Source organism: Podarcis gaigeae, assembly GCF_964106915.1.
Source record: "Podarcis gaigeae genome assembly, chromosome: 9".
In the NCBI taxonomy this organism is placed as follows: domain Eukaryota; kingdom Metazoa; phylum Chordata; class Lepidosauria; order Squamata; family Lacertidae; genus Podarcis; species Podarcis gaigeae.
In genome coordinates this window covers 76,236,149-76,264,101 of record NC_139685.1, presented here as the reverse complement: position 1 = coordinate 76,264,101, position 27,953 = coordinate 76,236,149, and the positions used below count along the sequence as shown (strand labels likewise).

At 47.5% G+C, this 27,953-nt stretch overlaps 2 protein-coding genes across 4 annotated transcripts in view; both read right to left on the bottom strand.

The window, feature by feature from the left end:
* FBXO41 (F-box protein 41) overlaps window positions 1-22,879 on the bottom strand; it is a 120,975-nt gene extending 98,096 nt beyond the window's left edge. The window contains exon 1 of the mRNA XM_083756481.1: window positions 22,471-22,879. The gene's annotated coding sequence lies outside the window, so the exon portion shown is untranslated. The remainder of the gene's footprint in view (window positions 1-22,470) is intronic.
* EGR4 (early growth response 4) lies at window positions 10,852-27,520 on the bottom strand. 3 transcript variants are annotated; one of them, XM_083756659.1, is made up of 4 exons: window positions 27,412-27,507; window positions 15,190-15,499; window positions 14,770-14,887; window positions 10,893-13,072 (listed from the first exon to the last, which is right to left on the bottom strand). In XM_083756659.1, exon 4 carries the CDS (start codon window positions 13,062-13,064, stop codon window positions 11,730-11,732), a length of 1,335 nt encoding a protein of 444 aa, XP_083612785.1. In that variant the 5' UTR covers window positions 13,065-13,072; window positions 14,770-14,887; window positions 15,190-15,499; window positions 27,412-27,507; the 3' UTR covers window positions 10,893-11,729. The 3 variants fall into 3 exon arrangements, with proteins under 3 accessions (XP_083612786.1, XP_083612785.1, XP_083612784.1); XM_083756660.1 differs by lacking the exon at window positions 15,190-15,499 and having other exon boundaries at window positions 10,852-13,072; window positions 27,412-27,520; XM_083756658.1 differs by having other exon boundaries at window positions 14,770-15,499.
* Window positions 27,521-27,953: the final 433 nt, after the last annotated feature.

Here is a 27,953-nt window from a genome sequence, read left to right as displayed (position 1 = left end):
TCATCCGTCTCCCTCTGTGAATATTGAACAAAACACCATGGTAAGAACGTCTTGTTTTCCCATTTCTGGCTGCTAGCTGTGAGGGAGGTTGATCCAATTCCCTGAAGCCTGCCACCCGTGCATGTTGTTGAGATTGTAAGGATATCCTCAGTCGCGGCTGCAGCCGACCTGCTACTGATGAGGCTAACGGCTGCAAAGTGCATTGAGGATTGCAAATACACACAAACACATACACACATTTAAAAACAACGTAGGCAATAATGCAGCAGGGTCTGTGCACCTCTCGCCGTGGGACTGGTGAGTGGTTTTTCCTGCAATTGCATCCATAATAGATGTGTTTTCTGAGGGGGTATTAATAAAGCTTCATGCATCATTCAAAAGAGACGGTGCGTGGAAAGAGATCGAGTGGTGATTACTCCGAGGAGAGGAGAGACTCCTGTCTTGCGGTGGTCGAGAGGCGCTGCTAACCAGCGGCTAGACTCTCCTCTCTGCAATGCATCTTTAATAATAATAATAACAACAACAATAATAATAATACATTTTATTCTTTAAATTTCCCAGGAGATTTCCTGAAACACATTATAAAAACTTGCATTCCCATAAATACACATCAACTTATAACGGTATATGCCTGCAAAACACAGGCTTATTAAGTGATGTGCAAGTTTGTAGAAACCTCTGGAATCGGTCTTTGATTTCCTGGAGAATTTGTGAACGAAATGAAGCTCCTGCAAATGTGCCTCTGTGCGCTTTCCGGTTTTAATTTGTGGGTCAATTTTTCCATATGGGCAATATGCCTTACTCTCCTGTGTCAAGCATTCAGGTTCGCAGCTTTTAAGTCCTTCCAGAATGGGACTATAACTATACATGCTGACCTTCAAAGCCCTAAATGGCCTCGGCCCAGTATACTTGAAGGAGCATCTCCACCCCCATCATTCAGCCCAGAGGCTGAGGTCCAGCGCTGAGGACCTTCTGGCGGGTCCCTCACTGCGAGAAGTGAGGTTACAGGGAACCAGGCAGAGGGCCTTCTCGGTAGTGGCGCCCGCCCTGTTGAACACCCTCCCATCAGATGTCAAAGAGATAAACAACTACCAGACATTTAGAAGACATCTGAAGGCAGCCCTGTTTAGGGAAGTTTTTAATGTTTAACCCTGTATTGTTTTAAACACTTGATTGGCAGCCGCCCAGAGTGGCTGGGGAAACTCAGCCAGATGGGCGGGATATAAATAATAAATTATTATTATATCTTATTATTTGTGCAAACATACAGCACAGAGACATTTGTATCTGTTGGATGCAGAGGCAAATTAGGCAGTCATCTTCTCATGTTTGTACATGCAACACCACAGTTGTGTTTGTGGCAAATGTGCAATGCATAGGATTGAGCAAAGTTGCGAGAAGTGAAGCTACATGGAACCAAGCAGAGGGCCTTCTCGGTAGTGGCGCCTGCCCTGTGGAATGCCCTCCCATCAGATGCCAAGGAAATAAACAACTATCTGACTTTCAGAAGGGGTCTGAAGGCAGCCCTGTTTAAGGAAGTTTTTAATGTCTGGTGTTTTATCGTGTTCTTAATATTCTGTTGGGAGCTGCCCAGATGGGCGGGGTAAAAATATATTATTATTATTATTATTATTATTATTATTATTATTATGCCAATAAGAGAAATACAAGGTGTTGCTTAGCCATCAAATTCTGATTCTCATTTAAATACAGGTCTAGTAATGGAAGCTCTGGTGACCTTTTGATATGCTGGTGAGTAATTTTACACATCTCATTAAACCCTTTCTCCCCAAAACTTGCCACCTTCGGACATGTCCACCACAAGTGTCTATAGCTGCCCCTGTTCTGCAATGTCTCTTTAGTGGCCCTATAATCTGCTGGACTGTGAGAGAGACCCAAACGGATCAAGCAAGGTCAGGCTGGGTGTTGAGGTTAGAGGAGCGGTTCTCAAACTTTTTTCCTCTCAGCCTCACTTTCAGAATAAAAATTTGCTGGCGCCAATCCAATTTTTGATAAGCAATACATAGGAAATGAAAAAGAAACTCTTAGCAGTGCTTGATTTATAACACAGATCACAACTGCTTTATAATATGGTCGCATCCAGGAAGTATAGAACAATGCAGCTATATAATAACATGTATCATTCCCAAAATATGATGATAAACGAGCCTCTTACACATGTACCTTAAGTATATATACGAAAATGAGAGGTGTGAGCTTGCTTTTGCCAGATAACCTCATTTACATGAGAGAAAATAATTTCTTTATTTAGGGCAGCCCTGTTTAGGGAAGTTTTTAATGACTGATGTTTTAATGTATTTTTATTTTTTAAAAATATTTTTAATTAGAATTTTATTTACAACATAACATAACCCCCCCACGCCCCAATACAGAAATACAATAAACATAACATACAACAATACAAACAACCAAATAAAAGACTTCCTTTATCCTGTATCTGGCCTACTTATTTACTTCTTATAAACTGTTTCCTTTATGAATAATTATTAAGATTTTTCTAATTATAACTTAAATATCCACAAAGTCTCCTGCAGACATTAATCGAAACAAGTCCAGGTATGTATTTCAGGGCACTGTTTTGGGAAGTATTCTCTGCATTTAATGTCTTTTTAATCTTTTCTTGGAAGCCGCCCAGAGTAGCTGGGGAAACTCAGCCAGATGGGCAGGGTATAAATAAATAAATCATCATCATCATCATCATCTGGTCTAATTTGGGACAAACAAACTCTTATCTCCTCATCAATGCAAAGAAGCCTCTCTCTTTTCTGATCTCTCATATTTGTCAGAGTTGACTACCACTGTACACAACAAATGTTGTGGAAAACTGTGGAAGAATGCACAATGATCCCAAAGAGAGGCATGGATATTGTTTCTGGTTTCATATCCGAAAAGAGTCCAGTGGCATGCCTATACTACGTTGAAATGCTGAAATGTTTCTTTGATCATCCTTGAATCTTCCTGCCACATTTGCCTTCCTATCCCTAGGAGAGACCTGGGTTTGAATCCCCACTTGGCCATGAAGGTCACTGGGTGACCTTGGGTGACTCACTGTCTCTCAGCCTAACCCAGGGGCCAGCAAACATTTTCAGCAGAGGGCCGGACCACTGTCCCTCAGAGCTTGTGGGGGGCCGGACTATATTATTTGGGGGGAAATGAACAAATTCCTGTGCCTCACAAATAACCCAGAAATGCATTTTAAATAAAAGCACACGTTTTACTCATGTAAAAACACCAGGCAGGCCCCACAAATAACCCAGAGATGCATTTTAAATAAAAAGACACATTCTGCTCATGTAAAAACAGGCTGATTCCCGGACTGCCCGCGGGCCGGATTGAGAAGGCGATTGCACTGCATCGAGCCCCCGAGCCTTAGTTTGCCTTGTTGTTTAGTCGTTTAGTCGTGTCCGACTCTTCGTGACCCCCTGGACCAGAGCACGCCAGGCTCTCCTGTCTTCCACTGCCTCCCGCAGTTTGGTCAAACTCATGGTGGTAGCTTCAAGAACACTGTCCCACCATCTCGTCCTCTGTTGTCCCCTTCTCCTTGTGCCCTCCATCTTTCCCAGCATCAGGGCCTTTTCCAGGGATTCTTCTCTTCTCCTGAGGTGGCCAAAGTCTTGGAGCCTCAGCTTCAGGATCTGTCCTTCCAGTGAGCACTCAGGGCTGATTTCCTTCAGAATGGAGAGGTTGGATCTTCTTGCAGTCCATGGGACTCTCAAGAGTCTCCTCCAGCACCATCATTCAAAAGCATCCATTCTTCAGCGATCAGCCTTCTTTATGGTCCAGCTCTCACTTCCATACATCACTACTGGGAAAACCAGAGCTTTAACTATACGGACCTTTGTTGGCAAGGTGATGTCTCTGCTTTTTAAGATGCTGTTTAGGTTTGTCATTCCTTTTCTCCCAAGAAGCAGGCATCTTCTCATCCATAATGCTCACTGGGTGACTGTGGACCAGTCGCTCGGTCTCAGCCTAACCGACCTCACAGAGTTGTTGTGAGGATAAGATGCTGCCTTGGGCTCCTTAGAGGAAAGCTGGAGTAAAAATGTAATGGCTAGGGACTGGGGGTTATTGGTTTTGAAATATACTCAGAGTCGAGAGTGGATTTCATGCTCTTTATTCAGCTCATAGTGGTGAGGAGGGAATGAAAGTCCCCTCAAAGTATCTGCTTTATATACATTATTTACACAATGGGCTGCATGTGATTGGCTAATTCCAGAATTCTCCTGTAGGCCAACCAGGTTGTGGGTTCACTTTTATCTGGAGCTGGATTGGGTGGCTCCTGCCGACCAATCATACTGCTGCATTGTTCTAGGACCAATCAGACTGCTGCAGTTTGGATCCTTGTGCTGGTCCAGGGGGGAGGTTACCGTGGGGCGAGGTCTAGGACCTGAGTTGAGGGTCAGCAGACAGTCCTCCACGGGCAAAGCGGGGAGGGAAGCCGGGCAAGGACAGGAACTCTGGGGGAAACAGGACTGGATGCTGGCCAAAACAGCTCTTCGACGACGTTGCTCCCGCAACCAGGGACTGGGCTGACTGGCCTTTATCTTCTCTGAGGCCAGGGGCGGTCCCGGCCCCCAGGAGACCCACCTCTGCTGGCCTTAAGGCAAGCACTCCTCCTGGGAGAAACCAGTTCCCTTCGCCTCTCTGCCCTGAGCCTCTGCAGTTCAGGAGAGGCTGAAGGGTTACTGGGCCCAGGGGGAGACTCACCTGTAGGCACTGAGTCCTCAACCACCTCTGGAGCCAGAGTGGATTCACCTGGTGCCTGCTCCTGAGGATCCAGCACAGGTGTAGGCACTTCAGAATCAAGGCCCTGCCCCAGCTCAGCCGGCCCTGGAGGCGGGGACTCCTGTGCAGGCTGGGATTCCTCCAGTTCAGCCTCTGAATCGGATTCCCAGGCCATCACAATCCTATTCAACTCAGTACAGGTTTGTTTTTTATCATGCTTTTATTGTTATTTTATTATTATTATTATCTTGCATTTGTATGTTGTCTTCCAGAGCAGCAAGGCGAGAATCAGAACCGGATTGTGATATAACTGCAGGAAACAATGTGGAACCAGGGCCTTGTTCGCCATAAGAGCGGCATTTGGTTGTTATGGGAACAACTTTGTTCTGAAACCCCGGAGGGAAAACTAGAAGAATTTGGAAAGAGCGAGTGTCTCTCTTGACAACACATGCCAACACACACGCGTCCATTACCTCACGGGCTGCAGCTTTAAATAAACGTCGAGCGCAAACCCATTTGCAAAGAATGGGAAATGTGCTGAGATTGTTGTTCTGCTATTGAGTCACTGGATGTTCCTTGCACTGCGTCGTGTTTTCACATCCGGGCTTTGCCGGCAGCTAAGTCTGCAAGCGCCTTGCAAAGTGAGCGCTCAGCAACCTTCCCTCCAGCGACGCTTGCAAGACGCTAAATCTTCAGTCGTTGCAAAACCTGATTTCATAAAATAAATAATAATAATAATAATTTTTTATTTATACCCCGCCCTTCCCGGTTCAAAAACAAATTTAAAACACTTAATTATAAAAGCAGCATAAAATAAAGTATAAAAACATGAATAACAATAAAAATCAAAACTCAACTTAGGGGAAATAAGCATTAGAATAATCCCCAGGGCTAGCTGGCTGAATTGGTCCTACTTGGGCCAGCGAGGAGGCCAGGGGAGAATTAGCTGTGGGGTCTTTCGCTAAACTTCAAAGTCCCAGTTGTTCCAACTCTTTGATCGTTTTGGTTGCCATTTTCTGAACCTTTTCCAACTCTGCAATGCCCTCTTCAAAGCGAGGCATTTTTTAAAGGCAGATTTCCAAGTAGAGAGCTATCCCAGCAAACTACCTGGCTTTGCAAAGGATCTGTCTTGCAATTCGAAACAAAACAAAACAAAACCTATGCAAAATCTGAGCTGTTACATCCGGGCAAGGATTTCTTGCAAGACCTTAGCTCCCTTGCAAATCTGTTTCAGATAAACATTGCAAAACCTGAGCTGCAAGGGAGCTCAGAGCAAAGGTTTCTGCAGGCGGTTTTAGCTCATTTGCCAACAGGAATGTAAGTTGGTAGGATTTCAAATAAGTAGGTGAATAGCATTTAAAAACAAGCAAACATATTTTTTAATTAATTTTTCTACAAAAGTAACAGAAATAAAAAACAAATAACAATGAACACCACAACAACGAACAAAAAAAACTGTAAAAACAAACAAACCCCAAACCATATCAAATCCGGGATTCTCTGAATCCCATGATTTCTCTCACCCCCCTTCCCTGGTTCCTTACTTTCCTTTTCAACTACATATAATTTCTACTCCAAATTATTTTTCTACCTCGAATTTCTTACATTCTTTCTAAATTTACAAGTGTTCTTAAAATCCTGCCAATGTATTAACCTATTTACAATACTTTTGTAAATACATAATAAACATTTCCCATTCTTTTTAAAAATTCTTGTCATCTTCATTTCTGAGCTTTCCCATTAGTTTTGCCATTTCTGCATAGTCATTAACTTGTATTGCCAATCTTCTTCCGTTGGGACTGCTTCTTTTTTCCATCTTTGGGCTAACACAGGCATGTCCAAAGTCCGTTTCGGGGGCCTAATCTGGCTCAACAACTTTGGTCGGCCGTCACACATGTTCACTTCATCAAATCTGGCCCTCTTTGAAAAAAGTTTGGGCACCCCAGGGCTAACAGTATCCGGGCGGCCGTTGTAGCATACAGAAACATTTTTTTCTGTTCCTTTGGAATCTCCGCTCCTAGAATACCTAATAAAAAAGGCTTCTAGGTTTTTGTTTTCTTTAGCAAAGGTTACTCTAAACATTTTTTTCATTTCATTATAAATCATTTCTCAATAGTTTTTGACCTTCCTACATTCCCACCACATATGATAAAATGTACCCTCTGTTTCTCTACATTTCCAACGCTTGTTAGAACTTGTTCTGTATATTTATGCTAATTTAACCGGGATTAAATACATACCTTAAAAAGCAGAGACATCACCTTGCCAACAAAGGTTCGTATAGTTAAAGCTATGGTTTTCCCAGTAGTGATGTATGGAAGTGAGAGTTGGACCATAAAGAAGGACCATTCGCCGAAGAATCAATGCTTTTGAGTTATGGTGCTGGAGGAGACTCTTGAGAGTCCCATGGACTGCAAGAAGATCAAACCTCTCCATTCTGAAGGAAATCAGCCCTGAGTGCTCACTGGAAAGACAGATCCTGAAGCTGAGGCTCCAAGACTTTGGCCACCTCAGGAGAAGAGAAGACTCCCTGGAAATGACCCTGATGTTGGGAAAGATGGAGGGCACAAGGAGAAGGGGACGACAGAGGACGAGATGGTTGGACAGTGTTCTCAAAGCTACCAGCATGAGTTTGACCAAACTGCGGGAGGCAGTGGAAGACAGGAGTGCCTGGTGTGCTCTGGTCCATGGGGTCACGAAGAGTCGGACACGACTAAATGACTAAACAACAACAACAACAAATACGTACCACCGATACATCATTTCCATGTAGTTCTTTTTCAGTAAAGTAAAGTGCATGCAGTACTTTCAAATTCAAATCTATCTTCCAAAATGCTTCCAAAGCCTTTCCCAGTCCATCATTAATATATTATGTCTGTGGAGATCATTTTAAACCTGCAGTTTCATAGCATAGCAGGGCAGACGGGACACTGGTGGTGCTCGGCCACTTGTCTGGAGCTATTTTACTTGGCTCCCCCAAGGAGAAGGCTGTACCACATCACCTCCCAAGCTGAATTCGGCCTGCCTGCTTGCAGGGAGCAGCTGTAGCTCAAATACAGCACGGATGACAGCTGTGGCCTTGTTGACTGTGTGCTGGCAAAGTGCGGCGCATGGAGGTTGCAGTAGTTTGAGAGCGCTGACCTCTCTGTCGTTTGGTCTTTTCAACAGCAGATCCTCACAGTCTTCCAAACAAAAAGGCGAGGAAGGAAGAGGCTGACAGGATAATGGGAGGCAGATTGACAGGTGTTTGGTTCTTTTTTATAAAAAATAATATTTTTTATTGGGAATTTCAACAAAACATTTTCTCAAAAAATATATCATCCTTAATCCCCCCCATTTCCCCCCCCTCCACCCTCCCCATAAAAGACAGGCACTCCTGTCTTCCACTGCCTCCCGCAGTTTGGTCAAACTCATGCTGGTAGCTTCGAGAACAGTGTCCCACCATCTCGTCCTCTGTCGTCCCCTTCTCCTTGTGCCCTCCATCTTTCCCAACATCAGGGTCTTTTCCAAGGAGTCTTCTCTTCTCATGAGGTGGCCAATGGTCTTGGAGCCTCAGCTTCAGGATCTGTCCTTCCAGTGAGCACTCAGGGCTGATTTCCTTCAGAATGGAGAGGTTTGATCTTCTTGCAGTCCATGGGACTCTCAAGAGTCTCCTCCAGCACCATAACTCAAAAGCATCAGTTCTTCGGCGATCAGCCTTCTTTATGGTCCAGCTCTCACTCTCACTTTCTTTCAGTCATCCACCCCATTTAACAATCCTGCTCCTGAGGTACTTTAAGTAATAGACCAAAGGGCTCTCCACACCCCTCCCTTCACTGGGTCTGGGAGTTTCTCCCTTTTCCTTGGAAGAATCTCTCTCCACCAGACTAGATTTGAGTCCCAAGTAGGCTGTTTCTTTCCAGCTCTTACTTCTTCTGGCTCAAGCTCTGTCTCCCAGTAAAATTCCGGTCTATTCCTCCTGCAGGACACCACACTCTGTCCTTCACAATACGCTCAGAGTGATTACAGAAGCCTGCCTCATTCCTCAACAGGATGACCATCAAGCTGTTCCTCCTGCCAGAATCTGGAGCACATCTGCCTTCATCTCTGGTTATTGGCAATGCGGTTGAAATGAAAGATTCGCTATCATGGTCCTATGTCAGCTTTCTTGACGTAAACAGAGTTACAGTGGTACCTTGGTTCTCGAACTTAATCCATTCCAGGAGTCCGTTCAACTCCCGAAATCGTTCAAAAACCAAGGCATAGCTTCTGATTGGTTGCAGGAGCTTCCTGCAGCCAATCAGAAGCCACGTCGGATGTTCGGCTTCCAAAAAACGGTCGCAAGCCAGAACACTTACTTCTGGGTTTGCGGCGTTCGGGAGCCGATTTATTTGGGAGCCAAGTCATTTGAGTACCAAGGTACTACTGTACTGCATACAGTCTAATGTCCCAAACATTTGTTAAGATATTCCATTCCACCTTAAGAGGAACAAGCTGTTGTGTGTCACATGCCTGTTTACATTCCAGCACAGCTTGCTGGGAACTTCCGTTTGTGTATAGCTTTTGCTTATGCTTCTTGCTTTGGACATGAAGGAGAGCAGACATGTTTTCTTTGTCCTAATGTATGCTAAATAAACTGCCGTAAATATGCTTTACACAGCCTCTGTCTCTCTGCCCTTCTGTTGCAGAGAGTTATTTTCTCTGCTGGCTTGCGTGCTCAGCTTCTGAAGGTTTCTGAGGTTTGAGTCGCAGTTACATGCTGGTCCAAGGACCAGAGATCGCCCGGCTGCTGGCCAGTGGGCTGGAGCCAGTTGGGGGCCTGCCAATTGCCCTTGTTCCCTTGGATGCATCCCAACAACACTGACAAGCCTAGAGCTCCAGGGGGCCACATTGCAGTGATTGACAGGGCCTGGGGCAAAAGTGTGCAGAGCAATGAATCTCCCAAAATACTAGACATTGTGGATATCCAGTGAAGGTGAATGTTGGGAGATTCAGGACAGATAAAAGAAAGTCCTTCTTCACACAGCACAAACTGTGGAACTCCCTCCCACAGGAGGCAGTGATGGTCGCTAACCTGGATGGCTTTAAAAGAGGATAAGACAGCTTTTGGAGATGCAGAGTGCTGGGAACTCATGCCGTGTGGAGAGCCTTGATAGAAAAATCAGAGTGGGTGCAGGAGAATTACCCATGTGCTGGGCCCGGGGGTTAACCCGAGCAACATGGTCCAGGTCTGGTCCTGAATCCAAGGGCTCCATGAGGAGTCAGTCCGACAGGGCCAAGGCAGGAAACCAGGCAAGGTTAGGCACAGGGTAACAGGCAGGTTCTAGCAAACAGCAATGTTGCTCCCACAACTTGGGGCGGAGTCCGACAGCCTTTTATCTTTGTCAGGGTAACGGCCGGTCCTGACCCCCCGGTGACTCACCTCCCTGTCTCGCCCGAAGGTGAGCACTCCTCCTGCGAGTACTCAGGTCTCTCCTTCTCTCAGATCTTAGTCTCTGCAGCTTGGGAGACATTGGTGGGTTACTAGACCCAGAGGCCGCCTCAGCCTCCCCTGACCCAACCGGTAGTGGAGCAGCTGTAAGTGATGGCCCAGCTGGAGGCAACGAGGTAATCCCTGCATCTGGAGCCAGGGCAGGCTCAGGCCCCGGACTCGGCCCAGCTGGTGCTTGTTGCAGGGGAACCTGTGCAGACCGGGACTCTTCAGGATCAGGCCCCAGACTTGGTTCAGATGATGCCTGAGGCAAGGGGTCCGGTGTGGACTGAGACTCCTCTGGTTCCGAGTCTGAGCCCCAGTCCCAGGCCATCACAATCCAGGCAAGAGGTGGTTTGGGCAGGAATCTGGATAGATTTGGACAGGTGATATCTTTGGCTGGGGGGCGGGGGCTTTGTTCCTCTCCACAAAGCAGATTCCTGCATCCTCTTTGCTGCTAAATGAGCATCTCTGCCTAGGAGACCCTTTCCCACTTACATCCGAAACACCCGTTGTGCTGCCTTCAGGTAAAACAGGGAACTAGGAATTGTCTCTCAATCCCCACTACTGAAGGGTTTGGGTTTCTCGGGGGGGGGGGGAATCTGTATTGGGGTCAAAGCTGGTGGTAAAAAGCCACATAGAAGAAATCTTTAAACTTTTTTTTTTTTTTTAGATTAAAACAAATTTCGTTTATTGTAAAAATAAACACAGCTTTGTAATAACCCTGGCACATTCTGTTTTTACAAAGAGAGAGATTTACATAAAAAATGAGAATCACCCCGCCCACCCAATCCTGCAATCACAATTATATACAAAATGTTCATTAAGCAAAGTTTGCCTACTCCACAGCAACAATTTGCATCATTAACAAAGCAATGAACTGTGCTGATTGTATACAACTTTGTCTCTTTCCCCAGCCCTGCGGTTTGAACATGAGAAATTTTATTCTTAGGATTTTTTAAAATTACCCCCTCCCTCTCCCTGGAAGGCCCGTTAAAGTGCTTATGTAATGAAAGTAGGTTCAGTTCATTAAAAACCGTAAAGTTGTCTTGTTCTTGTGTAAAACAGAGATAGGTGTTTCTCCCCCCTTGTAATATATATATATATTTACGAATGCTGTTTGGGAAATTCAGCTCCTTGCTCAGCCCGGCTCAGCCACTGGGAGCTGTCCGCTACTCATGTGGTGCTGAAAATCAGAAGCTCACCTCTGCTAAAATACAGATTTCTCTGACAACTCAGAAGCTGGCCTTTGGACCCGAACTCCTCTGCAAATGAGCATGGAATGACTTTGAATTCTTGCCCGCATCCCACCAGACCCTTTTGGTCCCCTCCATTCACGTTCTTCCACCCGGACACCTCCAAAAAATGAATCAACAGGACAAGCCACAATGCTTGTGTCCAGCCACGTCTATCGTTCCTTTCAACTCTCTGCTGCATGAAGGAACCTTAACCTGAGTTTCCCAGAGGCCTTTCCAGAAAGAAAAAAACCTCCCCGCAAAGTCCCAACAGGATTCGCACCCACACCCCCGGGATTTCACAGCATCCCGAAAGAAAGTCCCACGGAGTAGAAGCCCAGGCCTTTGAGCTTCTCCTCCGCCCGGGCTTTCTGCTTCAAGTGGACTTTGCTGTGCCTCTTCTTCTCGTCGCTCCTGGCGAACCGGCGCCCGCAGTCGTCGCAGGAGAAGGGCTTCTCCCCCGTGTGCGTCCGGATGTGCGTGGTCAGGTGGTCGCTGCGGCTGAAGTTCCGCAGGCAGATGCGGCACTGGAAGGGCTTGTGGCCGGTGTGGATGCGGAGGTGGCGGTTGAGTTCGTCCGACCGCGCAAAACAACGGATGCAGTTCTCCACCGGGCAGGCGAAGGCTTTCTCGTGGGGTTTGGGGCAGAAGCATTTGGAGGAGCACTTCCCCCGGCGAGGCTTCTTCTTTGCCTCTGGGACGGCTCCGGGGGTCCGGCTGGGGGGTAGAGGGTTGACCAGGGAGCCGGAGGAATGGGCCAGGAAGTCCGTCATGGGAGTTGAAGGCGGGGTGTGGCTGGTGTGTAGTCTCTGGTCATTGGTGCTTGCCAGGTTTGGCATGACCTCAGTCTGGGGCAAGGAAGACTCAAAGTCTTGGATGAGCTGGGGCGGTAAATTGGGGATCTTGGCCTCTACAAAGTCACTGGGGATCTGTGTGAGGGTGGAGAACCTTTCTGGCAGGCAAGTGAAGTCCAGATTGTGTCCGAAGGAACCCGACTGTTCGGGGAGTCCGTTGAGCTCCGACTGGCAGCTGACGGACAGCACATTCTCGGTTTTTGATGCCAGTTGGGGGAACATTGTCTGGCTGGCCTCTGTGGGGCGGAATGTCTCTGGAGCGGTGTATTCCACTGGTAGGTAATTCTGAGATTGGCTGAGAGGGTCCCAGTGGGAACAAGGAGATTTGAACTTCTCCAGGGAAGGGGAGATGGCGGACAGCTTGATGTCCTGTTTGCTGTCCAACAGTTTTTCGCTAAAGAGGCATTGGGAAGAGGCCCTCACGTCGGAGGAAGGTTGGGCTTGCTGGATGGTGTCAGGGCTGGAGAACGTGGAATAGCTTTGCTCAGCTAATGACGGCCGCACAGAAATGTTCAGCTCGGGCTGGCAGGTGGAATAGAGGTCCAAATGGTTCTGAATGGCCTCTGGGACACTGTAGGCAGCGTCCGGCTGCCTCTGTTGGGCCTCTGAAGACGAGAAGGGAGAAAGACCAAGGATGCCTGACATAAGGTTGAAGAGGGACTCCTGGTCTTGGCATTGCTCTGTCTTGATGAAAAAGCTGCCCGTATAGCTGACCGGTGGGGAGGGCTGTCCGGAGACGAAGTAGTAATCTGTGGTTTCAGGGTTCATTGTGGCTCCCATAAAGTCACCTGGAAAACAGAAACATGGGGTTTTCGTTACACATAGAATCATAGAACACCCGAGCTCCACAAGAAAAGGCAACAGAGGTTTCTGGGAAGGTGCGATGGCTCCTTAGGATGGTGGCACACATAGCTTTGCAAGCAGATGGCCACAGCTTTAATCCTTCAGCCAAAAGAGTCCTGGCATCATGGAACTGTTGGAAGGTTTCCCAGGGGTCATCTGGTCTAACCCCTTGCAATGCAGCTAAACAGGTGGCCATTGGGTGGCAGGTGATGGGATGAGCCCCTTCCCTGACTGTGACATTGAAGATCAGGCACCAAATCAAGGACAGGGACCTGACCTAGGTGGACCAATAGCCTGAGCTGGTAGAATGTAGCTCCCCATGGCCCTGTTTCGTGCCCCAGATGCAATAGGGGTGAGGCATGTCCTCCTGTGGGGTGCCTGCAATGAGGCACTCGCTTGTTCAAGGTGGATTTGCAGCCTAACCCAGCAGTTTGAGGTGGGTTACGATGCCCACGCACACCTGACTCATTTGACCATCACAACACTTCTAGGAGGTGAGTCGGGCTCAAGGCTTCATGGACCCAGGGCTAGATCCCAGAGTTGGTCTCCATGGGCCAGGTCTTAATGGCTCCAGAGCACATGAAATAAAGGAAGGAGGAAGAGTTCCTGAGCATGTGCAGAGTCTAAGCAGCTATAACCCAGCCTCACAGGCTTGGGATCTGGGGGGTAAAGGCCTCCACCAGTTGCATTTCAGCCTTGACCCTTCCTTTTAGCAATTAACCATTGGTTAGACTGGGAGACAGCAAGTAGGTTGCCCTAGTGAAAAGACACAAGATGGGCTTCAGTCCATCTAGCTCAGAACTGTCTGCACTGACTGGCAGCAGCTCTGCAAAGCTTCAGGCAGGTGTCCTTTTCAGCCCTACCTGGACATGTTACCTGCATGACAGGTAGAGGGTCAACCACGGAGATAAGGACTTTCCCCTCTTGGACCCAAGCACAATTTTCAATCCAGTGCAGAGCACTGGCCAAAAAAAGGGAGATTCTAAATGGGAATAACCCAAATTTGGGGCACTGGGGTGGTGTCTACCTTTGCACGGGCTTCCTCAGTCATTCTCTCGACCACCATTCCCTATCTGCAAAATGGGAATAATAATGTCCTGCTGTTCTGCAATTGGATGAGCTGCCTAGCAGGGAACTTGAAGAACCACCTCCTTTGTAAGTTTTGGGTTAAACGGTTAAACCAGCACCTGTCGAGAATGCTTTGAGCACGTATAGAATCTGGTGGGCACAAAGCAGGGGTTGGATTGGATGGCCTCGTGGGAGCCCCTCTGGTTCTATTCTGTGTTTCTTTTGTATTAACCTCCCCCCCCCTCACACACCTCTAGCCACGCAATTCTAATGAATGCCACCACAGCCTATTTCTAAACCACATTCCCCCACTAACCCCCCCCCCCACATCGTTTTAAACAATTAACGGACTCTTAAATTTACCCTAACCATTATAACACCATCATTTCAGAGAAGGGCATTTGCCCGTGCCGCTGTGCGCTCACAAATCTGATGCCGGTCACCTGCCGCGCCCCCCCCCCCGGCTTGCTTTCACGTGAAATAATCAGGTTAAAAAATCCAGAGCAGGTCCATCCACCGCCCCGCCCCCCGCCCGACTTCCCAAGGTGAGATGGAGCAGACTTCTCTTCCTTACCTGGGAGAAAATCAGAGGCTCCCTCTCTCGGCTGCTCCGTCAAAAGTTGGGACTCCTGGTCCTGCCCGGAGGCGGAAGCGTCACCTGCTTTCAGCTGACACTTGTCATACAGAGGGTCCTGGTGCGAGAAATCCATGGTGTTCAACATTTCCAAAATTGAAGAAAATGAGATGGGGGGAGGGAATGGGGGGGCAAGGATGAGAGGAAAGCAGGAGGTGTGGAAGGGTGGAGAGAGCCCCCTCCCTGGCTGCTCAGAGCCCCCACCAAGCCAGAGGTCGCTTCAGCTCCAGGTGGGGTGAGTAAAGGGATCCTCCGACAGGTGGAAAGACGCAGGGATGCTGGTCCTCGGGTGGCAGAGAGAGAGGAGGATGCTCTGAATTCCTAGGGAGCTGGGGGCTGTATCTGTATCCCAGGCCTCACCTGGGCTGAGCTGGGCAGGTGCGTCTCTCTCTCCGCTCTTCGGTGTTTGTAAGCAAAGAGCCGAGGAGACGCAGCCTGGGTTTATATATCTGCCTCTGATCTTCCGCTCTTCCATTTCTGGAGTTCCCCGAGCGAGGCTGCTGTGACATAAATGCCCATATATGGACTCAGGATGCAGGCGAGGGAGACCCAATAAGGAAATCTCTCCCTGTGACGTTTTAGCATCTTTTTTGGCGCCGGGCTCTCGCCACCTCACTCCGCGCGCTCTCCCCTCCCCGCTCTCTGCTTCTCGAACAACAACAGTTCATATCTAGATGGTTAAGAAAAGGGAGGGAGAGGGGGGAGAAAATAAAACAAAATTGGCCGTCAGGAAGTTGGAAGCCTCCAGAAATCCTGCAAAATCCTGGAGGTGGGTGCCTAATCACCAGAACCACCCGACGCCTCGTCCTCTCTGGGCTGCTACTGCCAGGCAATGCCTTGGCACGGGCACCAAGGGGCGCTGTTGCGCAGTGGGACCAGATGGAAGCGGGCTTCCTCCTAGTCGGGTGCCCCAGGAGGGGAGATTTCTAGGTCACTGGCACAGGAAGATCAAGGTGAAAGAAGGCCAGGATTTCAGTGTTGGCAGAGCTCCACTTTTGGATGAATGGGAGGGAGCGGGTGAGCTGAACGTTACCCCCTCATTTATAGAGCTATAGAGTTGGAAGGGGAACCCCCAAGGTCATCCAGTCCAACCCCCTGCCATGCAGGAAGCCCAGCTAAAGAAATCCCTGACAGATGGCCATCCAAACTCTCTCTCTGAGAACTCCAGCAACCGAGAGCCCATCGCCTCCCGTTCCACCAGAACAAAGCATTCTTACTTAACTGCTATGTTTTGTTAGTAATAATCCATTGCATTGAGAAAGCTCAGCAGTGGACAGACCTGGATATTTGAACCTCCTGGGGTTGCTTGCCACCCCTCCCCAGAAAAAAGGGAGAAGGGGAAGCGATACGCTATCTGGGCACATACTACATACGGTGCAAGGAAGACCAGCGGCTCCAAACTTTTGCCAAAAGGCTGCAGCATCCGTCACCCCAGTCAATTCTGCAAACTTCCCGCGCTTCTGTTAGTACAATCCTTACTGGCATGAGCTCCAAGCAGAGAGCAGGTGCAAAATAATAAGTGAACAGTGGCAGGTGGCTCAAGAAAGTGAGCCACGCCACATGTGCAGGGGGAGGAGAGGAGATTCCGGAGACCAAGCTGATCTGGGGTGAAATCACAGGAGCCCAGGAAGTCGTCTTATATAGAGCCAGGCCACTGGTCCACCTAGGGCAATACAGCCAACTGACAGCAACTCCCAGGGCTACAACCAGGCTTCAGATTCCCAGGCGTACCAGGAGACGTTGGGGATTGAACCTGGAGCCTTCAGGGTGGCAACAATATGGATGAAAGATAGGATCATAATCAGAGTCATTTAACAGCATTCCTTAATGATAAATCTGCCTTTGCTTTAGGGAAAATGTGTGGAGTCAGGGTTTATTCCAGCCCAACATACTTTCAGTTCCAGGGTTCCCTCCGCTGACAAGGATTAAAAAGCACCTGAACATGTGCAGATTGCATTCTTCTATTCATTGAATTGGTGCAACCACTTGAGTAGGGGGAAGACTACGTGTAGGGTTTACTTGCATGCCCACCAAACAGACAGGGAGTTAACATCTTCCATGGGCACAGTGTTATTTATTATATCAACATATATCGACTATGGAACTGCCTGCCACAGGAAGCAGTGGTGGCCACCAAGCTGGATGGCTTCAAAAGAGGATGGGACAAATCCATGGAGGATGAAGCTATGGAGCAAGCAATGCTTCTGAATGCCAGTTGCTGGAAACTACAGGAGGGGAGAGTCTTGTGTTCGAATCCAGCTGCAGATTTCCCATTAGGGCATCTTGCTGGCCACTGGGAGAACAGGATGCTGGACTAGAAGTGGGCCACTGGCCTGATCCAGCATGCTCTTCTCATCTTGTTATGCTATTGGTTGCATTATTATATGCTCTCCCTGCATACAATTCTTGCACCTGCATGTGATGTGTGTTATGCTCAGAGAGCTGAGCATGTATGCTATTAGAGAGACATGTTATCCAGACACACAGGAATGCATATGATTAATATATATCACCATTCCAGTCCACAAAATCTTCGGCTGTAATAAATTGGCTAGTCTTTAAGATGCCACAAGACTCTTGGCTCTTTCCGTATGGAAACAGGAGCAGACAAACACACACACACAGACACACACTTGTGCACTTTATAAACATGTGTACACATGATGTGCCATGTATATATTTTACACACACACACACACACACACACACAGAGCATTTCACCAAGGCAGGGATGTGCCTCTTTAATTTTATTGTTGGTATGGATTTATCTTACCTATGGAAGGAAATGCAGATGACACAACATTGATGGCAGAAAGTGAGGAGGAATTAAAGAACCTCTTAATGAGGGTGAAAGAGAAGAGCGCAAAATATGGTCTGAAGCTCAACATCAAAAAACCAAGATCATGGCCACTGGTCCCGTCACCTCCTGGCAAATAGAAGGGGAAGAAATGGAGGCAGTAAGAGATTTTACTTTCTTGGGCTCCATGATCACTGCAGATGGTGACAGCAGTCACAAAATTAAAAGACGCCTGCTTCTTGGGAGAAAAGCAATGACAAACATAGACAGCTGAGATAAAAAGCAGAGATATCACCTTGCTGACAAAGGTCCGTATAGTAAAAGCCATGGTTTTCCCAGTAGTGAGGTATGGAAGTGAGAGCTGGACCATAAAGAAGGCTGATCGCCAAAGAATGGATGTTTTTGAATTATGGTGCTGGAGGAGACTTTTGAGAGTCCCATGGACTGCAAGAAGATCAAACCTCTCCATTCTGAAGGAAGTCAGCCCTGAGTGCTCACTGGAAGGACAGATCCTGAAGCTGAGCTCCAAGACCTTGGCCACCTCATGAGAAGAGAAGACTCCTTGGAAAAGACCCTGATGTTGGGAAAGATGGAGGGCACAAGGAGAAGGGGACGACAGAGGACAAGATGGTTGGACAGTGTTCTCGAAGCTACCAGCATGAGTTTGACCAAACCGCAGGAGGCAGTGGAAGACAGGAGTGCTTGGTGTCCTCTGGTCCAGGGGGTCACGAAGAGTTGGACACGACTAAACGACTAAACAACAAATGGAAGGAAAAAGATAGACAGGTTCTGTTTGTGCAAACAATCAGCACAGAGACATTTGTATCTGTTGGATGCAGAGGCGAATTAGGCAGTTATCTTCTCATGTTTGTACATGCAATATCACAGGTGTGTCTGTGGCAATTGTGCAATGCATAGACCAAGCAAAGTTTGTGCAGTGCATATATGTCCCTTGAACAGACGTATGGTTTATTCGCAAATATATACAGTGGTACCTCGGTTTAAGAACAGTCTAGTTGAAGAACGATTCGGTTTACAAACTCCGCAAAACAGGAAATAGTGTCTTGGTTTGAGAACTTTACTTCAGTCTAAGAACAGGAAAAGACCCTGATGTTGGGAAAGATGGAGGAGCCCTGAGAAGAAGGGGCCCAACCTCTTTAATGCAGGAATTTGCAGCTCTCCCTTGCGGGGAACGAACCTGCAACCTTGGCATCTTCAGCTCCACACTCTAACCAGCTGAGCTATTCTAGAATGATACAAGAGGGACTCGTTGTTAAACAGCTCTGGGAATTGTATTTCCTTGAGGCGAACAGGGGTCTCCTAACGCCTCTCAGCACCCTTAACGAACTACAGTTCCCAGGATGCTTTGGGGAAAGCCGTGGCTGGGGAATGCGCTTTGAATGCAAGCTGCATTATGTGGCCTCAGCCGTTGCTATTCATCTCACTTCGAATTGTAGAAAAGGCCGGCAGAAAACCTTCTCTGCTCAGGTGAACAAAGCCCAGTTAAGAAAGGTGTTGCTTATCATCTGACTATCGATCTGGGTCGTCAGGAAAAGGCATCAGGACCAGCCTGCGCAGGATGCAAAGCGAAGCGTGGAGGGCTGAGCTTAAGGCAGAAAAGCAACAGGGAAAAAGCAAAGGGGGAGGGAGGGGGGCGGAGAGCAGGAAGCGAATAAAACCAACACCTTCTGTGCTTTTAGAAGACACTGGAGCGACGAGAGCCGCACTCAGGGCAAAAATAGCATAAGGTGAATGAGCGCCTGGGGAGCTGTAAAGCTGCCTTGACAGCTTCCCATAACAGGGTAGCTGCCTTTTGCCAAAGTCATTAAAGGCTGCTCCGTTGTGTAACCGCAACTGAAGATGCCTTGCGACAGCCGGATCCTGTCAAGTGCTGATGATCTGTGTCCCTCCAGACATCAGCCGTATACACCTCAGTTGAAGAACAGTCCGGTTTAAGAACAATTCAGTTTACAAACTCTGTCTGCCTTGCACTCAGAATGCTCTTCCCAGTGACACAAATTCCCTCCACCCTGAGAGCCAGCCTGGGGGGAGGGGGTGACGGTAGGCCAAGTCCAAGTGGGGAGAAGACCGAGAGGTGATATTGTGACATGCCGCAGCGGGGTGAGGTTCCAGGAGTGCTTACCCAGGGTCTATGTTTCCTATCTGCCCCTTACTTTCCTCTACACCAGAGCCAACAGTGTGACGCGGCAGCTAAAAAAGCCAATGCAATTCTGGGCTGCATCAATAGGAGTATAGCATCTAGATCAAGGGAAGTAATAGTGCCACTGTATTCTGCTCTGGTCAGACCTCACCTGGAGTACTGTGTCCAGTTCTGGGCACCACAGTTCAAGAAGGACACTGACAAACTGGAGTGTGTCCAGAGGAGGGCAACCAAAATGGTCAAAGGCCTGGAAACGATGCCTTGTGAGGAACGGCTAAGGGCGCTGGGCATATTTAGCCTGGAGAAGAGGAGGTTAAGGGGTGATAGGATAGCCATGTTCAAATATATAAAAGGATGTCACATAGAGGAGGGAGAAAGGTTGTTTTCTGCTGCTCCAGAGAAGCAGACACGGAGCAATGGATCCAAACTACAAGAAAGAAGATTCCACCTAAACATTAGGAAGAACTTCCTGACAGTAAGAGCTGTTCGACAGTGGAATTTGCTGCCAAGGAGTGTGGTGGAGTCTCCTTCTTTGGAGGTCTTTAAGCAGAGGCTTGACAACCATATGTCAGGAGTGCTCTGATGGTGTTTCCTGCTTGGCAGGGGGTTGGACTCGATGGCCCTTGGGGTCTCTTCCAACTCTATGATTCTATGATTCTATGTGTCCAAACTTTTTTCAAAGAGGGCCAGATTTGATGAAGTGAAGGGCCGTGAGGGCCAACCAAAGTTGTTGACTTTTTAAATAGGATTGAAGTTGTTGAGCCTTTTTTTACGATTTTACCCGAAGGTTGTTATTTAGGATTGAAGTTGTTGTTTTTCCGGATTTTTACCACAGAAAATAAACTGCCACATGAGCTGGATTAAACCGACCGGTGGGCCAGATTAGGCCCCCGAAATGGACTTTGGACATGCCTGCTCTACAGCATGCGCAGAAACCCCCTTCTTGACTGTTGAACCCACTACAGTGGTATCTCTGGAGGTGAACAGGATCCGTTCTGGAGTCCCATTCGCATCCAGAAGCGAACGCAACCTGCGTCCGCACATCTGCGCATGTGTGGGTTGCGATTCGCCGCTTCTGCGCATGCGTGTGATGTCATTTTGACCATCTGTGCATGCGCGAGTGGCAAAACCCGGAAATAATGCACTCCGTTACTTCCAGGTCGCCGCAGCGCGCAACCCGAAAATACTTATCCCGAAGCTACTTCAGCCCGAGGTATGACTGTACTGGTCTCGTCTGCTCAACCTGCCGGATTTACTTAACTGACCAATCACGTCAGTTCTGCCCCCCCCCAAAGTCTTGCCCCTCCAACCAGGTCCTGCCCCCTCAACAAAAATCCTGGCTACATCCATGTGCTGAAGCCCATGTGCCTATCTTTGCATGCAGGAGAAGTCCCTAACTTACAGAGGGTTTGAAACGCACTGACTACCCGCAGCTGGTTTAACCCGTGGGCAAGATATGGCTGCCACATTCAGCAGCTAGTCCTGAGGTTCCCCACTGCTTGAGTTTAGTCTACTCAGCTTGCAAAAAGACTGAAGGTCCCCGGTGTTGTTTCTCATGTGCAAAGCCTCCTCTCTCCCGCCACTCAGGGAAATGAAGGGGGCGGGGACTCAGCAATCTATGGGATGCTGCACACCGGTCCAAGCAACCTGGACGCAAGCAATGCAGTGCTTCCTCAAGAGGATGAGGATGCTGCAATGGTGGTACCCAGGGCCACCTGCTCTCTTGGAAGCCCCTCTGCAAAATGCATCCAAGACCTTGCTGTGCCAGGGATTTCTGAAAGCGATCCCATCTCTTCCCGAAGGTTGTCAGCTGAGCACCTGCTGACTTGCCCACCTGTCTGCCCACCTGGCCAAGATACCTGCCAGGAAGGAGATCCCCTTTCAAGTCAGGGTTGTTTTTTAAGAAGCAGCAGAGAAAAATCAATGGTGGATCTCAATGTTAATGTAGCTTTGTTGACTTCTGCAAGGCATAATAATATTCATTTCTGCTTAGGTGTGTTTTTCAAAATGTCAGGGCCTTAGTTATGGTCCAGATAGAAGGACGGCTTTAAATGTGTTGTGTGGGTGAAACCAGAGAGAGAAGGTGGCCCAGCCCTCCTTCCTCACCCACCACTGTAGAAAAAGAAAAGGTTGCCTGCCCCGGGTTAGGGGATGACCCATAGCTCCAGGTGGAGAACCGTGGTGAGAAAACATGGAATGTTCAATGGAAATAATCTTAGGAAGCCGAAGCCTTGAAGAATGTCTGCTAGTCAGCACAATCAATACTAGTGGGCTAGCTGGACCAATGATCTGGCTTGCCATTTTACAGGGCTGGCTGGCTGGTGCCCGTTGGCAGGCAGAACCAACACTCAGGTTTCCCCCAATGCTCTTCTCAGCTGAGTCCTACAATGACAACACCGGTGCTAAGGAGGAGGTGGCGGCAGCCAGTGCTACTCCTTGTCAAGGAATGGGTTTCTGTGCAGTCAGTTTGAAACGGGACCCAAAACCCCGCTTTTCTTCTTTCTCCAAAAGAGCATTTCTAAAATGCCTTAACTTGAGCTGTTGAGCAAATGCATAACAAGAACACTGCTGTACAAACAAAGCTCTCTCCTTTATCAGTCACGGCAATGGACGACCTTGGCTGTTCCAGTGGAGTAGGGATGACATGTCTGGGTCTTATCTTACCACACTCTGACGCACAGACCTAGTCTGGGAACAGCGCCAGAGTGTGTTCTTGGAGTTGGTGACCTCTTGCTCCAAGATAAGAGTATAGGAACAGGAATACCCTTTTATGGTCAGATGTACAGGAAGGAAAACCCTTTTATGGTTAAGAGTACCGGAGCAGGAACATCTGTGATGTCAACCTGTGTGTACAAGCTGACGGGGCTGGATTCCTGAGGAAGGGGGGAGAGGGTGCCTGGAGGATATATATACTGCATGAAATTTCTCATTTCTTTGGACTTGCTGTGGACTGACCACGCGAGTGCCTTTCTGCTGCTCCGGAGAGCAGAAATAAAGAACTCTTTCTCTGAACCAACCCTCGGTGTCATTTGACTTCCTTCCTCCCATCCGGGAGCAACGCAGAGCCCACCAATCGGTAAAGTCTAATAAGGCTACACTTGGACAGGTCGTCAGTAAGGCAGGTGGGTGGGAGCAGGCTGAAAACAGACTGAGATGCCTGGGGGCTTTACGCCATTCGCCCAAAAGGACCAACCACAGCATATTTATATGACATGTGGATGAATAGGCTTAGGATTTTATATAAGTTAAGTGATGAATCAATACGTATAAGTTCAAAAGGTAAAGATTGAAAGATGTTAAAGCTAAAGGTAAATTTTATAAGAACTGTGATTTGGAAAACCATTAAATGGATATGCATGGAAATTCAACCAAGGGGAAGCGAGGAAATCACTTAACAATGCTAATGAGCATAATTTCTAATAAGATTATGATTTGGGTTTGTTTGTTTGTTTGTTGTCTGGTTGTTTATAATTTTGTGAAAATTAGATTAAGGAAAAGACAAATCCTTTGGGAGAACTACCAGATTATATTTAAACGAGTGGATATAAGATTGTAAACAAGATGATAATTTGCTTGAAAAAACGTTTTAACAATGTAAGTGGGAGCAGGAGACGTGAGGAAGTCCAAACAAGTTATGAAATTTTGTGTATGATATAGGCAATGTTGTTTGTTATTTATGCTTTTCTCTTATAAAAATTCTTAATAAATATTTTTTTAAAAAAAAATATATATAATTTTGTGAAAATTAATTAAAGAATTTGGGGAAGAAAAAAAAAGGACCATTTTTTTATATAAAACGAAAGGCTTGGGTGACTTGGAATCCTCTCTCCCAGAAGCATCAATGCATCTAGTCAAACATCCTGTGGCCAAATCCACAGTGGTTTCCATAAAGTCCCACGTGATATTCTTGTGGAGAAGCTGGTAAAATGTGGGATGGATGAGTAACTGTTAGGTGGATTTGTAGCTGGTTGACTGACCGAACCCAAAGAGTGCTCATTAATGGTTCCTCCTCATCCTGGGGAAAAGTGACAAGTGGGGTGCTTCAGGGTTCTATCCTGGGCCTGTTGTTGTTCCACGTCTTTATAAATGACTTAAAGAAATTGAGGGGATGCTCATCCAATTTGCAGATGACACCAAACTGGGAGAAGTCGCTAATGCCACAGAAGACAGAATCAGGATTGATGATTGGAGAACTGGGCCCAAACTAACAAAATGAAGTTCTTTAGGGACAAATGTCAGGTTCTACACAAGAATAACAGCTGCACAAATATCAAATGAGGGACACTTGGCTTGCCAGTAGCACATGTGAAAAGGCTCTAGGCGTCTTAGTGGACCACAAGCTTAACATGAGTCAATGGAAACTCCAGCGGGTGCAGAATGCCGTGGCAAGACTCCTTACGGGTCCTCGCCATGGGATCACATTCACCCGGTGCTATATCAGCTGCACTGGCTCCCGGTGGAGTACAGAATCAGGTTTAAGGTGCTGGTTTTAACCTTTAAAGCCCTATACGGCCTAGGACCCTCATACCCGGTGGAGTACAGAATCAGGTTTAAGGTGCTGGTTTTAACCTTTAAAGCCCTATACGGCCTAGGACCCTCGTACCTACGGGACTGCCTCTCCTGGTATGTCCCACGGAGAACCTTATGGTCTTCAAACAAAAACATCTTGGAGGTCCCAGGTCACAGAGAGGTTAGGCTGGCCTCAACCAGAGCCAGGGCTTTTTTGGCCATGGCCCTGATCTGGTGGAACGCTCTGTCACAAGAGACTAGGGCCCTGCAGGACTTGACATCTTTCCGCAGGGCCTGCAAGACAGAGCTGTTCCACCAGGCCTTTGGCCAAGGCACAGCCTGACCCCTTCTTTTGGTAATCATCACAGAACTCTACCCCAATGGTTGCCGCCATTAATTTGATTTTGAATTGATTTCAGAATAAATTGATTTTAGAATGTTGTGTCACTTTTATTGTTGTTAGCCGCTCTGAGCCCAGCTTCGGCTGGGGAGGGCGGGATATAAATAATTATTTTATTTTTATTATTATTATTATTATTATTATTATTATTATTATTATAGACCACAATGCAGGATTGTAATTCCGGCTCCCCACCCACAATTCTCTTTCAGAGGGACTCCAGCAAAACAGCTAATGATCTTCTAGGCTGCATCAACAGAAGTATAATGTCCAGGTCAAGGAAAGCAATAGTTCAGCTCTATTCTGCCTTAAATAGAAGAGTGACTAGTGGGGTGCCACAGGGTTCTGTCTTGGGCCCGGTCTTATTCAACATCTTTATCAACGACTTCGATGATGGACTCAAGGGCATCCTGATCAAATTTGCAGATGACACCAAACTGGGAGGGGTGGCTAACACCCCAGAGGACAGGATCACACTTCAAAACGACCTTGACAGATTAGAGAACTGGGCCAAAACAAACAAGATGAATTTTAACAGGGAGAAATGTAAAGTATTACACTTGGGCAAAAAATATGAGAGGCACAAATACAAGATGGGTGACACCTGGCTTGAGAGCAGTGCATGTGAAAAGGATCTAGGATTCTTGGTTGACCACAAATTTGACATGAGCCAACAGTGTGACGCGGCAGCTAAAAAAGCCAATGCAATTCTGGGCTGCATCAATAGGAGTATACCATCTAGATCAAGGGAAGTAATAGTGCCACTGTATTCTGCTCTGGTCAGACCTCACCTGGAGTACTGTGTCCAGTTCTGGGCACCACAGTTCAAGAAGGACACTGACAAACTGGAACATGTCCAGAGGAGGGCAACCAAAATGGTCAAAGGCCTGGAAACGATGCCTTATGAGGAACGGCTAAGGGAGCTGGGCATGTTTAGCCTGGAGAAGAGGAGGTTAAGGGGTGATATGATAGCCATGTTCAAATATATAAAAGGATGTCACATAGAGAAGGGAGAAAGGTTGTTTTCTGCTGCTCCAGAGAAGTGGACACGGAGCAATGGTTTCCAACTACAAGAAAGAAGATTCCACCTAAACATTAGGAAGAACTTCCTGACAGTAAGAGCTTTTCGACAGTGGAATTTGCTGCTAAGGAGTGTGGTGGAGTCTCCTTCTTTGGAGGTCTTTAAGCAGAGGCTTGACAACCATATGTCAGGAGTGCTCTGATGGTGTTTCCTGCTTGGCAGGGGGTTGGACTCGATGGCCCTTGTGGTCTCTTCCAACTCTATGATTCAATGATTCTATTCTATTCTATTCTATGATTCTATGATTCTATGATTCTATGATTCTATGATTATATGATTATACCACACCTGGAATACTATGTCCGGTTCTGGGTGCCACAAATTAAGAAGGATTTTGAAGAGCTGGAACATGTGCAGAGGAGGGTGACCAGGATAATCAAGGGTCTGGAGACCAAGCCTTATGAGGAAAGGTTGAGGGAGTTGGGTTCCTTCCAACTCTTCAGTTCTGTGAAACATGCCTGTGCAAAACCTGCAAACAAGATCTGAGCACAAAACTCTCCCCTCCTGTGGTTTCCAGCAACTGGTAATCAGAGGGGGGAAAAAAGTTAATGCAATTCTAGGCTGCATCAACAGAAATATATTGTCGAGGCCAAGAGAAGGAATAGTACATAGTACCACTCTATTTTGCATATGGTGACAGCAGTCACAAAATTAAAAGACGCCTGCTTCTTGGGAGAAAAGTAATGACAAACCTAGACAGCACCTTGCCAACAAAGGTCCGTATTGTTAAAGCTCTGGTTTTCCCAGTAGTGATTGATGTATGGAAGTGAGAGCTGGACCATAAAGAAGGCTGATCGCCAAAGAATTGATGCTTTTGAATTCTGGTGCTGGAGGAGACTCTTGAGAGTCCTATGGACTGCAAGAAGATCAAACCTCTCCATTGTGAAGGAAATCAGCCCTGAGTGCTCACTGGAAGATCCTGAAGCTGAGGCTCCAAGACTTTGGCCACCTCATGAGAAGAGAAGACTCTCTGGAAAAGACCCTGATGTTGGGAAAGATGGAGGGCACAAGGAGAAGGGGACGACGGAGGACGAGATGGTTGGACAGTGTCCTCGAAGCTACCAGTATGAGTCTAACCAAACTGCGGGAGGCAGTGGAAGACAGGAGTGCCTGGCGTGCTCTGGTCCATGGGGTCACGAAGAGTCGGACACGACTAAACAACTAAACAACAACAACAACATTTTGCCTTGGTTAGACCATACCTGGAGTGCCGTGTCCAGATCTGGGTGCCACGGTTTAAGAAAACACCCTCTCAATTTATCACAACTTAGCAAAAACATGACGTACATTCTTCTGATTGTTCTCCTTGCTTAACTCTGAGGGCTAGAAACAGCCCTTTCATTTTAAAAATGAAGACTCAGATTCTTGGAATTCCTGCTTACTTAGGCTGCACCAGAGGCCAAATTCCATGGTCTGTGATGCGAAAACAGGCACAGGGCCCTATACGTCCCCTGATGGATATTCATTCTTCTAGTTAAGGAAACCAGCTGGCAGACTGGAGTCTCTGGCCCCAGAAATGAGACCCCTATCTCCCTGCCCACTTCACTGTCCCCAATACGTAGGACGGCAAATTTGGCAACTGGTCCCCATAAGAAGCTCCCGTTTCGGAACTGCCCTGCCCGCCGGCAACTCACCAGGACATCCTGAGACTTTGTGGTTTGGATCCGAGGGCTCCTTTGCCCCCTTTCCTACAACTGTCCAACCGACTCCTCCTCTCCTTTCAGGACAACTTCTAGAATGTGCATCTTGCAGGTTCCTACGGCAACCGGCATGTGGCCAGCTGGGAGCATCCTGGCACAAGTCCCGTCACAGCTTTTCCACATCCCCGGCACAATCGTGACTTTCAGGGGGAAAACAAACGAGAAGGCAGAAGTAAACAGAGAGATGCATGACAAGGGCTCCCTTCTGGCTGTTCGACACTTTACACCCTCTGTGTAAACAGTTGTCTCCTGCTGCGGATTCAGACCAGCATAGGGAACATCCAAAGCAGTTTGCCGCAGGAAGCCTTGGAGTCCCGTGGATAAGTTTCCAGGAGGATTTGCGGTTCAAAGAGGGAAGGATTTGTAAAGCGCTTGAATTCTTCTCTGCCTCAGGTTGAAACCTGAGCCAGAGAAGAATTTCTGACTTCCCCCCTCACCTTCCCCCCTCCCTGTTCCCCTTGTTTTTTAAAAGAAGC

Excerpts from the sequence above, each read along its gene's own strand:
- EGR4 (XM_083756658.1), bottom strand. The coding sequence starts at position 14,917 with ATGTTGAACACCATGGATTTCTCGCACCAGGACCCTCTGTATGACAAG. Across the intron at positions 13,073-14,769 it reads AGCCTCTGATTTTCTCCCAG|GTGACTTTATGGGAGCCACA; the intron begins GTAAGGAAGAGA and ends TCTGTTTTCCAG.